Source organism: Triturus cristatus, chromosome 2_2 (assembly GCF_964204655.1).
Source record: "Triturus cristatus chromosome 2_2, aTriCri1.1, whole genome shotgun sequence".
NCBI classification, from domain to species: domain Eukaryota; kingdom Metazoa; phylum Chordata; class Amphibia; order Caudata; family Salamandridae; genus Triturus; species Triturus cristatus.
This window is the reverse complement of record NC_140582.1, coordinates 631,494,008-631,508,952: the sequence shown is the minus strand read 5'-3', so window position 1 is coordinate 631,508,952 and position 14,945 is coordinate 631,494,008. Positions and strand designations below refer to the sequence as shown.

General features: G+C 41.7%; 1 protein-coding gene across 1 annotated transcript in view; it reads left to right on the top strand.

Moving 5' to 3' along the window:
- LOC146862603 (kynurenine/alpha-aminoadipate aminotransferase, mitochondrial-like) overlaps positions 1 to 14,945 on the top strand; it is an 829,492-nt gene that overhangs the window by 734,684 nt on the left and 79,863 nt on the right. Inside the window, exons 13-14 of the mRNA XM_085641832.1 lie at positions 2,735 to 2,841; positions 4,412 to 4,513. Of these exons, the coding sequence (XP_085497958.1) occupies positions 2,735 to 2,841; positions 4,412 to 4,513 (209 nt within the window). The remainder of the gene's footprint in view (positions 1 to 2,734; positions 2,842 to 4,411; positions 4,514 to 14,945) is intronic.

The following is a 14,945-nucleotide window of genomic DNA, read 5'->3' as shown; positions in this document are numbered from 1 at the left end:
ATGCACGTCCTGTAAGATTTATGTTCCCCTTTAAACAATAGTGATGTGTCGGCTTAAGATAGACACCGGTGCCAACTATTTTATGGACATTTCAAATCGCTCTGTCATGATTGCCTCCTGAGGGAAACGCGCTGTTCTGTTCCTGCATTGCAGATTACGAGCGTATGGAATGATATTACAGGAGCAGCACCAAGGTTGTTGGGTGACCTTAGAGCCCTATTTGAGCTACACCTAAACCAATGGCAAGCAGTATTAGCAGAGCAATGCCGGTGAACCAGGGAAGGAATGCATTCAGCAGTTTATCCCCGAAGTACGGGGGCTCCTTTGATGTTAGAAGCTGGACAATTGTTTATTGTTGGCGTCCAAAACACATGCTTTCTTCCCGTTCCTTGGCCTCCCTTTTTATTTAGAGATTATTTTTATGTGCTGTTGATGTATCACTGTTTTCTCAGTGATGAGGGTGTGCACATTATGTCAAATGTACAACGGTTCTTGTACTGCCAACACACACAGGACTTTAAGTGGGCCTGGTCCAGCACTGACAGTAATTAAAGTCAAGCATTTGAAATTCAGTAGGTCTCGCATTTGCGAGAGTTTAAGCTATTGGCATTGTAAATGACAATGCCTTTTATATGTTTTAAAAATCAAGACATAATTAAAATACATTGTGATTTACAAGCCAATAGCTCAAACTCTCGCAGATGCAAGACCTATTGCATTGCAAATGCTTGTTTTTGTAGTGGGCACAACGGGGAGCAGGTTTGTCAATCAGGGCTCCTCTCAGGTGACAGATACAGGTTCAGTCTTCTCTTCTCCCACATGTTCAGAAGCATTTTAAGGAGGTGCCTTGGGGTGCCACATTTATGCCTTGCACCAGCTAGTGGGTAATGTGAGTCCTTGGCACTCCATAACCAATGGGCTAAAAGTTCCAAGGGACAATCCTATCTATCAACTTTTTCAGTAGTACCTGTTTACTTTACCAGAAGACAGTCCCATAATGTCATGTGCCAGAGCAATGCCAAGACAGACAGAATCTTCAGCTACAATAAAACTTGGGCTCTGAAGGCTTGGGGTATGTAGGGTAGTGGACTATGGAAATCAGCACTGTCCATTCACAACTAACACTAACATCTAGTATGAATAAGGCCCAGTACTCACACAAAATAAAAGACAAAGGTCTGGTAGGGCAAAAGCAGGGTTATTCAGCACTATTCAGAAGCTACACAAGAATTGCCCTAGAATTCTGTTTGCTTTCTCTCAAGTGTTCCAAGATGCCTCATGTGGTTCTAACATACATGACAAACAGGGCTTGACATTGTGGTGCCCTACCCTTATGCTGAGCTCCAAGGAGACAACACTGCCCATTCGGGTCTACTTGTCAATCACAGTGACCTATTGTGTAGGTCCTGGGAGGAATGTTACACCTCAATCAGGTAAAGTACAGGTTGGGAGTTGCAGGAGAGTCAATGCTAATTAGCCCCAAGGAGCCTCAGACTGGGAAGGATAACCCTTTAAAAGTAACTTTTCCTTATTATTTATTAGAAAGAAACCCTGCCTTACCTTTACATTGGATTTTTAATAACTACTAAACGTAGTCATTTTATTAGTTTCTAGCTGGTCATATTCCCATGATACAGTATCAGACTTTTAATCTGTACACTGATTTCAACATAGGATTAGGCCTGCCATAGGGAAAATATATGTTAGGGCCTTTTCAGTGTAGGGACGTCGTACAATATATTTTCACAATATCAAATTTTTAAATACAATGCACCATACCTGTGGGCAACAAGTGAGGTTTTTATCTGACAAAAAGAATTATTTAACAGGTGCAATTGCATGTTTTACACTACAGTACTCAGGCTGCAATGGCAGACCGGAAACCATGTTTTCCTTGTCACACTAGGTGTTGGCATAATACGTGCTGCAGTCCACTAGTGACATTATAACTTTCAATGCTATCGATGTATTTTCTACACCATAAACTACGACATTAAAAGAAAGTTAAATTGGACAGTCGAGTATTAGCCAATTTCTACATATTTAATGGATCAGGGCATATACACTGGGCAGCAGCGCCTCCATGTGCAGAGTCTAAATACCAACAATAAAATGTAGCACAAAGAATAGGGGTGACCACGCAAAAGGAAGCATCTTCTCATACATATTGTATGGTTATTTGGTAAAACCAGAAAACATATACCATCTACAAACAGAAGACCAATTTCAAACTCAACATTTACTCATTTGTGTGCCTAAGGCAAATGTGTATAGAAAAAGATGCCCATGTTGTATCAACTATGTTAGACAAACATCATACTAGTTAAACTAAGATTCCATTAACACAGCCCGTGTTAGAACAAAACAAAAACATTACAAATCACTAGAAATATTGTTCAGTTGTGTTTCTAATAATTGATCATGCATCCATACCACCCATAAGAGAAGATGGAAAAAACTGTTATTGAGAAAATGAACACTGTGGATAAATGCACTGGCTAAGGAAATACCAAATGGAATAAATTACTAACTATGACAAAGAGTGAAGAATTCAATACTGACAAAAATTATACATTTCCACAAATGCTAGATTTTCGATGAGATAATTTAATATCATGCATAGCTGCACTTGTTTGGCTAGTCTTAACTCCAACAATTGTAGCTTAAAATTGAGGTTAGCGAATGCTGATTTACCTGTAATGTTTTTGTTTTAAATGTCTTTTTTTCGTGCTAGGTTTAGCGGAGTGGCAGTGCCCTCATGCAGGCATGTTTTTATGGATAAAGATAAAGAACATAAAAGATACAGAAAATCTGATCTTGGAAAAGGCCTTAAAGAAAGAGGTAACATACATCTTCAGTGAAAAATAATGTTAAAGGTTAGAAGGTGTAAAGTGCGCAGAGTTCTGTACTTAGCAAAAACAGTCATGGCAACATCTGGAGCAGTACCCATGCAAACATTGTCATTTCCAACAAAAAGGGTAAAGGTCCAGGACAATGATCAACCCCTTCTATGGGGTCACTCAAAACCAATTATATGGCAGTTTTTCCCCATTGGGTGTGCTGCCTGCCTGAATGTGAGGACAAAAGAAAGAGCCCCTTTGAAGTAAATTAAGTTCCTGGGCACAGCCCAACTGCTCTTCCAGGCGGAGGAATAAAAGCACCTCCCCACATCCAGACCTTTTCTCTACTTTGGGAGCAGACTTTCATACCTCATCAGGGCTATTATCCATCTCTGTGACAATTGGAGGCTAATGCAAATTAGTCTCCAGGAACTTTAGGCAGGGAAAATGTAAATCTCTACAAGACCCTTTTCCTTAATATTTATTAACAATCCAGCTTCACCATTAAGTTGGGCTTTTAATAAATATTGAAAATAGTTGTTGAATAATTTATCTAGCTGGTCCATAGCCTGAAAACAGTAGCTTTTGGGTGCTAGTCACTGTAAGAACATGTTTAACTTTAAATTTCTAGATGTTCTCCATTTACATACCAGGCACCCTTACCTTGTGGCAAGGCTTATATAATGGTGCCTTATTAATTTTTAAAAGAGAGGTTTTCTCCTGTTCAAAGGGCTTATTTTTGCAGGTCAGGCTGCAGGTTTAAACTGCAGCTGCCAGCCTGCAGTGGCATTCCCTGAGTCATGTTTCCCTGGTCACACTAGTGGGTGGCACAGTATGGCTGTGATCCACAGGTGAAATCTAAATTTCCATGCCATAGGTGTGTTTTGGGACCCATATACTTTGGCCTTATTGGACAGTTAAATAGGCCAATCGGGGTTATGCCACGTTTTACCTGTTTTAGGACGAATGGCACACACAATGGGCACTGTTAAGAAGTGTCCCAGTGTTTAATGGCTGCAACCCGCAATAAAATTCAGCAAAAGAATTGGGGTGATCACAAAAAAGGGGCATTTGCACACAGAGAGAGAGATTCTGTGTTCATGGCTACCTGGACCTGATTGATTAGGCATGTCATTGTGTGCTTAGATGTCTGTGCAGGTGACTGCATGTATATAAATATGTGGGCTCTTTTCAATTTGTACATAAATAGTGTGCTTCTTAGTTTGTCTTCATGTGTGAGGCTCTGTATACCCGGGTACTTGTCTGTCCATTTGCCTGAGTGTGTCAAAGTCTGTATGGTGCTCTGGGTGTTCCTGCATATTTTTCATGAAGGTGGGATCTTGGCATATAGATATTTTGTGTCTTTTTGTCCATGCACTATGCATAAAACCAACCTACTGCCTTTAAAATACTTGTTTCTTGCAGGGGTCAGTTTACATTGTGTTTTCTTTGGTTGTGCCAATAGGTGTCGGGACCCACGTTTGCACTAAATCCAGGGGTACGGAACTGCTGCCCCAAAGACAGCATCTGATGATATTCTAATGAGGTTATATTTTGCTGTTATTTCTTAGGTGCTCTTCGCTCCTGGCAACTGCTATACAGTTGACAAGTCAAAACCTTGCCCTTATGTCAGAGCGTCTTTCTCCTCTTCTTCTCCAGAACAGATAGATCAGGTAAATCATAAATTTATAGTTGTAAAATGTGAACAATTTATTTTTTATTCCCGCTTTCCTATTTTATTTAATTAAAACATTAAGCACATGCTTAAACAACCATCTGTACAAACACAAACCATAAAATCGTTAACATTTTTTTATTTGAAATTTAAAAAAATTGCATAATATAAATCACGCAGAAAGTTCCTACAAGGAAAAACAACATTGCATTGTCATCAGACTAATAGAATATGTCTAAAGAGGAACGTTTCTGCCCAACAGTAATAACCAATTGATAAATTGCATGACCTAAATCGCATGAAAAAAAGCAATGGCTAGAAAGATGTGGCCTATTTTGAACACCATCGTCCAATTGTATGGGCAGTGGTGTCCTGTGAAATCTAAAAGTGATGGGACAGAAATATGACAGCTGACAGGAACATGCAAGCAAGCCTGGGCTGGAAGAGGAAAATCCAGCGAGCCAGGATGTTTCTCCCCCACAAGGTTCAATTTTTGCCAATCCGCAGGGCCCAAGACCTCCCATCTCACAGGTTTTCAGTCTCAAATTGCACTCACATATACACATGCTCACACATACAGCACTAAAACACATATAAGATGATCAAGACACACATGTCTAGAAATTAATACAGCTACACAGATAAATTCAGTACCAGGCAAGCAGGCAAATACACATACACACACTCATACAAACAGGTGCGGCTCCTTCCGCAAAGCAGTAGTGGGGTGGAAAGGAGAGGAAGTGGGGCAGGAAAAAAAGATCACTTACCTGCCAGCCGGCTGGTCGGCTGCCGCCTCTCTTCCAACCTCTCTATCCTCTTCCTGGCTTCTGTTCAAACAGAAAGCAGGATAGGCTCCCCTAAGCCACTCACAACGCTGCAAAGCAGCGCTGTGATTGGTCTGAGCACTATGGTTTGGCGCTCAGATGGGGAATGTGAGCCCAGACATGTTCTCCACCCAGGCTGTCATGCAGCCTGGGTGGAGAACATGCAAAGTGCGCATGAATGTTTGGCCGGACCCAGTGGGGCGGCCAAACAGTCATGCGCACTTAGGAGGGTGCAACTACTCCTCTCCCCTGCGCAGCCTAGACCGGCCCCACAAAACTGCCCCAGCACAGAAAAAAATAAAATGATAATAACGTTGTGTAATTTTCATTTTATTTTCCCTTTTTTGCTGTACTGAAAGGCAGTGGGGCGATACTCCTGCACCTTAGCGAAGAAGCCGCTCTGCATACAAAGTTATACAGCTGAAAACAAAACTTACTTGTGTCAATCCTCTTAGACATGAGCTGATATGCTCTGCTGGGACCGCAATTCCTGACTCCCTTCGCTCTAGCAATTCAAGCAGCGCAGCTCCACGAGCTTCTACCCAATCAGAAGGGAGAAAAGCATTATATAGAGGTGACTCCTTTGGTAATGAGTTGAGAGTAGGCAGAAGTAGATGTGGAAGTAGGTTTATTCAAGAGACATCTTAGATGAGACCCCATCCAGTTCAACACCCAGCTCAACTGCCACACCAGTAGTTCAATCAAGTGCCTGGCAACAGACACTACATTCCAGAACATGAGGAATGCAGGTCTGAGGGACATTCAGGACACCACACTTCCTCCCCCATTTACCATCCAGAACAAACTTGATAACGTCATACACAACAGAGCAAATGAAACAAAATATCAAGAAATAAGTGAAACACAACATCAGTAATACCACAATAATGGTCCCCACAACAATAGTCTTAAGAAACAAAATCTTGCAGATAGCAAAGAATACATTTTAACCGACAAGGCCTGCCACCCCTTTCATTTACAATCGGACCTTCTTGAATGGGACCTTCATTCCCAATGCGAGCATCAGAAGCAGTGACGGTGGTGAACTTAATGGGACTTTTGGCCACTCTTCTCAAATTCCATATTTTATGGTCACTAGTCTTTATCGCTTTTTTAAACACTTTAATTACCTTAAAAGGTTTACTGAACTTGGAAGTACCATCACCTTTACTGGGAGACATGATTTTTACCCAGTCACCCACCTTGACAACCGTACTCTTCACACCCTTTCTCTCATCAAACCAAACGTTCCTTTTTACCATCACTTCTTTCTTTTTCTTTCAAACCTTCATTCCATCCCACATCACTGTCCACTAGCAACATTTTAGTGGTAACCCACGACGGGACAACTTCAATGTTGGGAACCCTTCCCTTAAGCAGGCGGAAAGGAGCCACACCAGTGGAAGAATGGGAGCTGAACCTTTACTCACGCACATTCTCTTTGATTGCTAATTCCCAGTTTTCACCACAGGCAACAGCTTGTTGCATAGCGCCTTTGAGAACCTTGATAAACCTCTCTACAACCCCATCGCACTCTGGGTGGTAAAGAGGAGCTTTCTTGTGCTTAATCCCTTTAGAACTTAAGAATTCTTCCATGAGCCTTGAGGTGAATTGAACACTGTTGTTTGACAACAAAGTTAATGGGAATCCTTCACGTTCAAAAAGTTCTTCTAAGAGCTCAACAACCACAGAGGACTCAACCGAATTTACAAGTTTAATGTCAGGCCATCGAGAAAACATGTCAATGTATGCAATCACATAGCGATCCCGAGTCTTAAGTCGCACAGGACCTAAAATGTCTATGGAGATATCTGTCCACGGACCAGAGGCTTGTTCCCTAATGATCATGGGCTGTGTCCTACATTTCAGAACCCTGTCAGAACATGAACACACAGCACATTCTCGTAACAACCTCTCTACATGCACAGCCACAACCGGCCACCAATATGCCTCTCTAATCCTTTCTTTCGTTTTCGCAATACCCATGTGAGACACATGAGCGCTTCCAACCAACTTATCTCTTAAGACATGTGGTGGCACAAGTTTGCTGCCACACATGAGAAGACCATCTACAACCGAAAGATCCTCTCTAACATTCCAAAAACCCTTCAGAACTTCCTCACAGTCTTTCTTCTCACACCAACCAGTCCTAACATAGGAAATGACTTTCTGCAAAAGATTATCTCCTGCCAAACGTTCTCTCCAAAGGCTCTCAAAAATAAGTCCCTCAGTGATTACACACACATTGACTTCCTCTTCAAACTCCTCACCACCAAAACGCTCAACTTCATCCGTCAAATCATCATCTTCACCACCCAGCCTAGAAAGATATCTGTCCACGGACCACAGGACACCACACGTTAGAAGTCAAAAACTTTTACTCCATTCCGTCTTCTGACTGGGTAAGAGGGCTTATGGTTGACAAGCCGTGAAGCTTCTTCATCTGACACGCTGCACCGTCTGATGGTCGTGCTGCATATCAGAAATTCATTGTGTCTGTATGAGGCTGGGCAGTAATAGCCACAACCTGACAGTGGTGACAGCATTAGCCTTGTCCAGACTGGACTACGGAAACGGCTTATACGCCGGAGCCAGGAAGAAAATCCTGCTCAAACTCCAACGTCTGCAGAATGCAGCGGCCAGGCTGATTTTAGGGATACCAAAATTTGAAACAATCAGCCACAAACTAAAAAATCTGCACTGGCTGCCAATTGTAAAAAGAATACAATTTAAATCACTATGCTTAGCATATAAAGCAGTCACTGGCACCGGATCACAATTTTTAAAATCCCATTGAAAACTGTATGAGCCAAATAGACTTCTAAGATCCAGCCAAATGAAAATAATCAGGATCCCAAGATTTAAGAGAGCTAACTGGGGCGGAAGAAGTTTCCTGCTACATACGGCAAGAAGCTGGAACCAACTACCGCTAGACATAAAAAACAGCCCATCTCTGAAAATCTTCAGAAAGAAAGTTAAAACGTGGCTTTTCTCCACATAGCCCTAATCAACATCTTCAAGAGCCAGCGGTATCTCACAGCGCCAAGACGCCCTCGGGCATTTGCGCGCTCTACAAATGGATAAATCAAATCAAATCAAATCCAACCTGGTGCATGCGCAATACAGCCAGTGGAGCATTCTTCTGCTGCAAATATGAAACTACAGCTTTTACATGAAAACAAACGATATGTGAGTTTGTTAGTTTTCAGCTAAAAACTGTGACATTTAATGCAATTAGTTGATGAGCAAGTCGGTGGGTCAGGCGCCCCCCCCCCCCCCCGGGTGCCCTCTATGTATGAGCTGTGACTGTAAGAGGGATTGCAAAATCAGATCAAACTTGCAATATTGAATTTATATTTTGCTATATAGACGCATCCCCTAAGTCTACTTTGATTTTAGCCATTCTAACAAAGCAGGTTGAGAGTCGGGTAGAGTGGAAATTGAAATCCTGAGATGTACAAACCTATTTGAATCCTTAAATACATAAATGTGATGTGCATTTTATCAAATAATTTTACTCTTGTAGTGCCCTCAACTGCTATAATGTATCCCTTTGTATTTCTTTAGTTTTTTAAAAACCCTTTAATTAAGATAGTTACCGTTTCATGTGCTTTCCAAACACTGGTGTATTTACTTCCATTGCATCTCCTTGGCGAAGACTTACCCAGATAGGGGCGGTTGATTTATGCAGTGATGAGATGAGCTTATTTGTACTTATCCCAGAGGAGGTTGAAGTCGCTCAGGAAACTCATCACATACGGAGACATGTTGGACTGTGCTACAATGAAGAAAGTCCACCACAGCACTCTTTCTGCTGTCTGAATAATAAAAGAAACCTTGCATCAATCAGAGCTGTAGGTGTTGTGCTTGTGAGCCCCAATGTGGGTATCTTAAGTAGGAAGAGTTTAATGAGTTGATCACTTTGGTTCTTAATGAATTTCATGATTATGAGGGCATTCCACTCCACTTAAAAATTCATATCTTTATGGAGGTGGAGATTGTTTGTGAGGAATCTTGGTCAGATAGTCACATAGCCCCAGGGCAGTTAGAGCTACTGTTCCCTAATCATGTAAACTGAAGTATCTTGCTTTTAATGTTCTGGGGCTTCAGCACACAGACAATAAAACTGGGGCACAAGAGCTCCTTTTAGCACTTGTCTATCAAACTAGACAGTCCAAGAATAATTTAGTGAGGTTAGGTGGGGTAGAAATTAATAACTAAGCAACACAATAAAACACTCAATGAAAAGGAAAAGCACATTAATAGATACAAAACAAAAAGCTATACACATTATTAAATGGCAGGTGGGCAACTGAAGGGAGCACCCTCTGAAGGACCTCACATACAACAGAGGGTGCACTCTCATGAAGAGTTGCAGTGTTCAAAAGGTTTTGCATCTCCCTAGTTGATCCCTCCTTGAGGATCAACTCCAAGACCGCAATCCCAAATCAACGATCCACCATTTAAACACCAGTAATGGTTTTTGAGTGGATGCGCGGGCCTGGGTTGTTTTTGTAGGAAAGCTCCTCTGGGCCCGGGTCCTACACAAGTCCTGGGAGAAGTATGGGCACATTGGGTGGTAGGAATTTTGTGAGTCACAGCAAGATTTCAGAACTTTCTCACAGAAATGGGAGGAAAATGCATGCTTTAATTTGCCGCTTACAAGTCATTCTAGGTAACCGAAGGTAGTAGGTTCCATGCAAGTGGAGTGCCGTTTTTGTTGAGACATATGGCACTGCTGTGTGGTAGGAATTTTGTGGATCCCTGCAGATTCCCAGAATTTTTCCTCCTAGCAATTTGAGGAAAATATGTGTTTTAGCCACCGTTTGAGGTTTGCAGGCATTCTGGGTAATAGAATATAGTGGGGTTCCGCAGAAGCCACACCACAATGGATTTCCATAGCTGTCTAATTTTCAGAAATGTCTGCAGTTAGTAGATTTCTGTGGGTAATACATGACGCCCAGGCCCAAAAACATTGTTATCAACAAAATGGCTCGATTTGAAGGCGAAAATTTGAGGCCTCCATTTTACATTGTGAGACCTTTCCTGTTGCAGGCGATAGGCCCACCCCCACAAACAAGATACCATTTTTATTGAGAGAAGTGTGATAACACAGAATAGTAGAACATTTGTTATTATCAATTTAATTTCTCTCAATTTTTGGATTCCAAGCGTAAGCCTGTGTACAGAAAGGAACACCGTTGGCAAACTCAATATCTTGGGCATAGTTAAAAAAAGCAGAGGTTTCTTTTGTACACATTTTTTATTCATTAGATTTTACAATATGAACTGAACAATAGTTGGTACACAATAAAAACTCATTATATGCTACAGCCAAGGGACTAACAGTTTGTGTACCACAAGGACCTCAACTCAAAATCATAACAGAGAAATTTATTTCCATAACAAATCGTGAGCCATTGAATCATAAAAATGTCAGACCTACTGGCTTTGAGACAGGGTTTTCATAATGCATTTATTGTCAAGAATCAGAAATTAGTGGGTTCCAGATATTATCAGACCATACAACTAGGTCTGCTCTAAGAGTGCCTGGATAAGGCACACTGATCTACTGGGGTCACTGATTCAATACCTTGGGAGATTTAGAATGCCACCTAATCCCCCTGTGCTGATTCTGGCAGTCCTCTTCCAGAATTATTCTAAACACTTTTGGTGTGCTTCTTCCCTCTTGGGCACCACATTTCTTGCTACTTCCAGGTGTCAGTAAAATTATAGAGACGGCGATAAATAGCCATCTCCCCGAGTTCTTGGAATCCAACAACATACTACACCCCACTCAAACAGGTTTTCGGCCAGGCTTTAGTACAGAATTAGTACTCCTGATGGCTATGGAGGATCTTTAAAAAGTTCTTGACCATTATTTGTTCTTTAGGCTTCACCATGGTATCGTATGTGGACGATACAGATATTATAGTCTCTCTCTCACCCAATTCAAGCTTTATTTCTCAAACAAACATATGTTTAGAGCAGGTCACTAGCTGGATGGCAGCCAGCTGCTTAAAGGAAATTGGGGACAAAACACAGGTCCTGGTAGTTGGCAACAATCCATTTCCATGAAATCAACTTATTTGGCCCCCGTCCCTAGGCCACTGCCCACCCCCAAAACAGAAGATAACGTCTGGGTGTCACACTGGATAGACATCTTACCATGCCTCTCAAGCCAAGAAGGTTACTGCCAGTTGCTTTGGCCTCCTTAGAGCCCTGAGAAAGACTCCTAAATGTCTTCTCATGGATGTTCACAGGATAGTGGCCCAAGGACTAATACTAGAACGCCTTCACTACAGCAACTCCCTTTATTTAAGCAGCCATCTCTGTTTCTAAAAAACTGCCTATCATCCTGAAATGCTACTGCTTTAATACTACTAGGCATTCTGAAAAAACAATCAGCTCGCCCAGCTCTCACCACATTTCATTGGCAGACAATAAGCAGCCGGTTCAACTTCAAATCACTGTGCATTGCACATCATGCATGATTCAATTAGGCCTGTGCATCCTCCATCATTTCATCAACCCCTACCTAGCCAACAGAGAACTCAGCTCATACTATCTAGGTTTTTCGCTGTTCCTAGAATCAACAGAGCCAGGGGCGGAGGCTGCTCATTTGTCTATCTTGCCCCTGAAACTCTGGAACTGTCTACCTACATGTCTCAGACTAAATTACAATCTGGTAAGTTTCAGAAAGCATCTTAAAACTGTTCACCTGAACGCTCACTACTCAAGCAAGGGCTTTTAGTGCTAGGATGCCCGTTTTGTTTAGCCATGTGCCCAAACCAAACTTGTGAATAGAATATTACATGAAGAAATATGTTTTTCTTAAATAGCCCAGAGGCATAATAAGCCTCTCTTTCAGGTTGATGCCATGCTCTGAGTACCTCTGGTCTGGCAACACTGCAACAGTAAGTCTTTATATGAGTTTCCTTTCTTCTTTTTGATTAGGAAGATGATTGAATATAGAACAGTGCAAAACAATCCAGAGTCCATGAGATACACAATCATTACCAGTTCATTACACTCAAATGTAGACTACATAGAAAATGTCACAGTATAAATGAGACATCAGGTATAAGTTAGGCATTTAGCATGTATAAAGATAAGAGTCTCATAAGAAAAGGATTTCTTAATATAGTGCCTGCATAAAGGAAATCGTGAGCTGCCAGATACTAGATGAGCACATCCATGAATATTTGATTTGATATGACAGCCATTTCCAGACCACATATATGTAAATAAATTCATTCCACCACTCTCCTTTAGTTGGGGGGGGTCCTGATCTAGTTAATGTTTACAGGTCTATTATTGTGCTAGGATACTTGCATACAATATAATACTTGAGAATTTCAAGGGGATGCCTCTAGTTAAGAAAAGAAGTAACATCTTCAGTGTGGGATAGACATGTATACCTCATCTATATATCTTTAAGTACCTTATGCCAATATGTCTGTATTTTATCGCAGTTGAAATAAGATGTGTCTTTGTGGCTCCTCATTATGCATTGTTCTATTTCATGGTAGTAATTGATTCTGCAAGCTGTAAGGCCTATCAACCCTCAAAGGTTAGTAAACTATCTGGCTGTTTCTCCAATAATAATTGATAGAACTTACCTATTTTCAATACCATTTCCAGGACAGCAGAGACCACGTCGCTACACTCTTTCTTCTTCGTCTTTTTCGCCTTGAGAAAGCCCATGGCTAATGGACATTGGGTGAAACATGTGTTGGCTGTTCTTTCGTTTGATTTCACAATTTGACCTTAAAAGCGATATACTTGGCCAAACCCAGGCATATGAGAATTGGAAATTATTATTCCATGCACACCATTTAATTAACAGGCACAGAGCTCCACCTACAACTTCACTTACCTATTATCACTTTGTGCTAAACAGATGACATAAATTCAATGTATTTATTAGGATTTATACCTTATTCAGAGGCTGACATTCTTTTTACAAATTCCCTGAGCTGTAGATACTTAGAAAAGCATTTACATAATACACCGAAAGTGTAATGAAAAAAATAAAAACAGAGTTTTCAAACAACTGTCCTAAATTCTGTGAGTATGTGACATGTTCACGGCCATTAAATCCCTGAACTGGCCATTTGTGTCCACAGACAAGCCCCCCAGTCCTCCTCAGGGCCACCTCATAGGCCCTAAACATTTAATAATATCATCCCCCAACACAAAGTTAGGCACCAGGGATTTGTGTATGTTGACCGGTTTACCTTCCTTAGTTACTCCATTGTCGCTGCCATCATCATCAACATCACTGAAATGTGTGTTGTCCAGCTTTTAGGACCAGTTCTTTCTGACTCAAATCATGAGCCAACATTTCATTTTTCTCCACTGACGCGAACCTTCTCTCCTCCTAGGCCATTTCTGCTGCTGCCGTCTTTTCCTCTGCAGCCAGCCTCTTCTCCTCCAAGGCCCTCTCAGCATCAGACATTTTCTATGCCAAAGTTTTTTCTACCTCAGCCTTTTCTCTTCTGTAGCTAATTTCAGCTTGGCCATCTGCCTTTTCATCTATCTCCTAGGTCTCCTGTCCTCCAAATCTTCAGGGATCAGGTGTGGGAGGACACACTGCTGACTGCTCCAAACCGGACAGGGGACTTACTACTGTGGGTCCTCCTCCCTCCTCTGACTCTATGGCCATTGCCAGGATATTCTCTTCCTCCTCCTCAATCTCATCCTCCCCTTATGCATCATAATCATCCTTTTGCTCCAGTGATTTAACGTGCAACATGTGGACCTCTTCCCAGGCTCCTAGGGCTATCTGGTAATCTTTTTTGGAACCTTTTTGTAGCCTCAGCACCTCCTTTCTTTGCACAACTTTTTCAGCTCAGCCACAGTAACGTCTTCATTGTTGCTGAGTTCTCCTTCCTTGTACAAAATCACAGGTGCACAGTATGAGGCACTGTCGAACCCACTTCAAGAAATGAACATGTTGAACCACAAAAGTCACTAAATAAATCTATGCTCAACTCTCTGGTAGCTTGGCACAAAGCAATCAGGCTTAACTTGGAGGCTATTTGTAAATGTATTTATGCAAAACACAAATGGTAATAAAGTGAAAACACAAGAAAAGAAAAATCCTAAACCAATTTAAAAAAATAGACTATTTTAATAAATAAATGGACACCAACATGACAGAAATGAAAGCAGTAGAACCAGAGTTATGAATTTTAAAAGTTTACGGTTGAACCAAGCTCCAAAAGGCGTGAAGCACCAACTGTAGCTTCTGGCTGTGCCGGACTGCGACAAAGTCACAAGTTCAGACCAACTGTGATGGAGTGTAGGCAGGGCAGTCCAGCACTATCCTACATTGGGTCACTTAATGCTGGTAATTAGGAACTGTGCAGTGCTGTGATGCCAGACTCTGTTTCGGATCCAGTGAAGACACCGATCAGGCGCTGGGTGGTGCTGCAATGCGAGGGTTTGCATTGCTCTTTAGCAGATTCAGTGACGCAACTGTTCAGGAGCTGCGTGGTGCTGTGATGTGAGGCCCTAAATGCCCCTGCGCCACTGTGTGTCAGATCCAGTGAAACCATCAGTTTAGAAAAAGGTCCAGGATTTTGAGTAGCACACTTG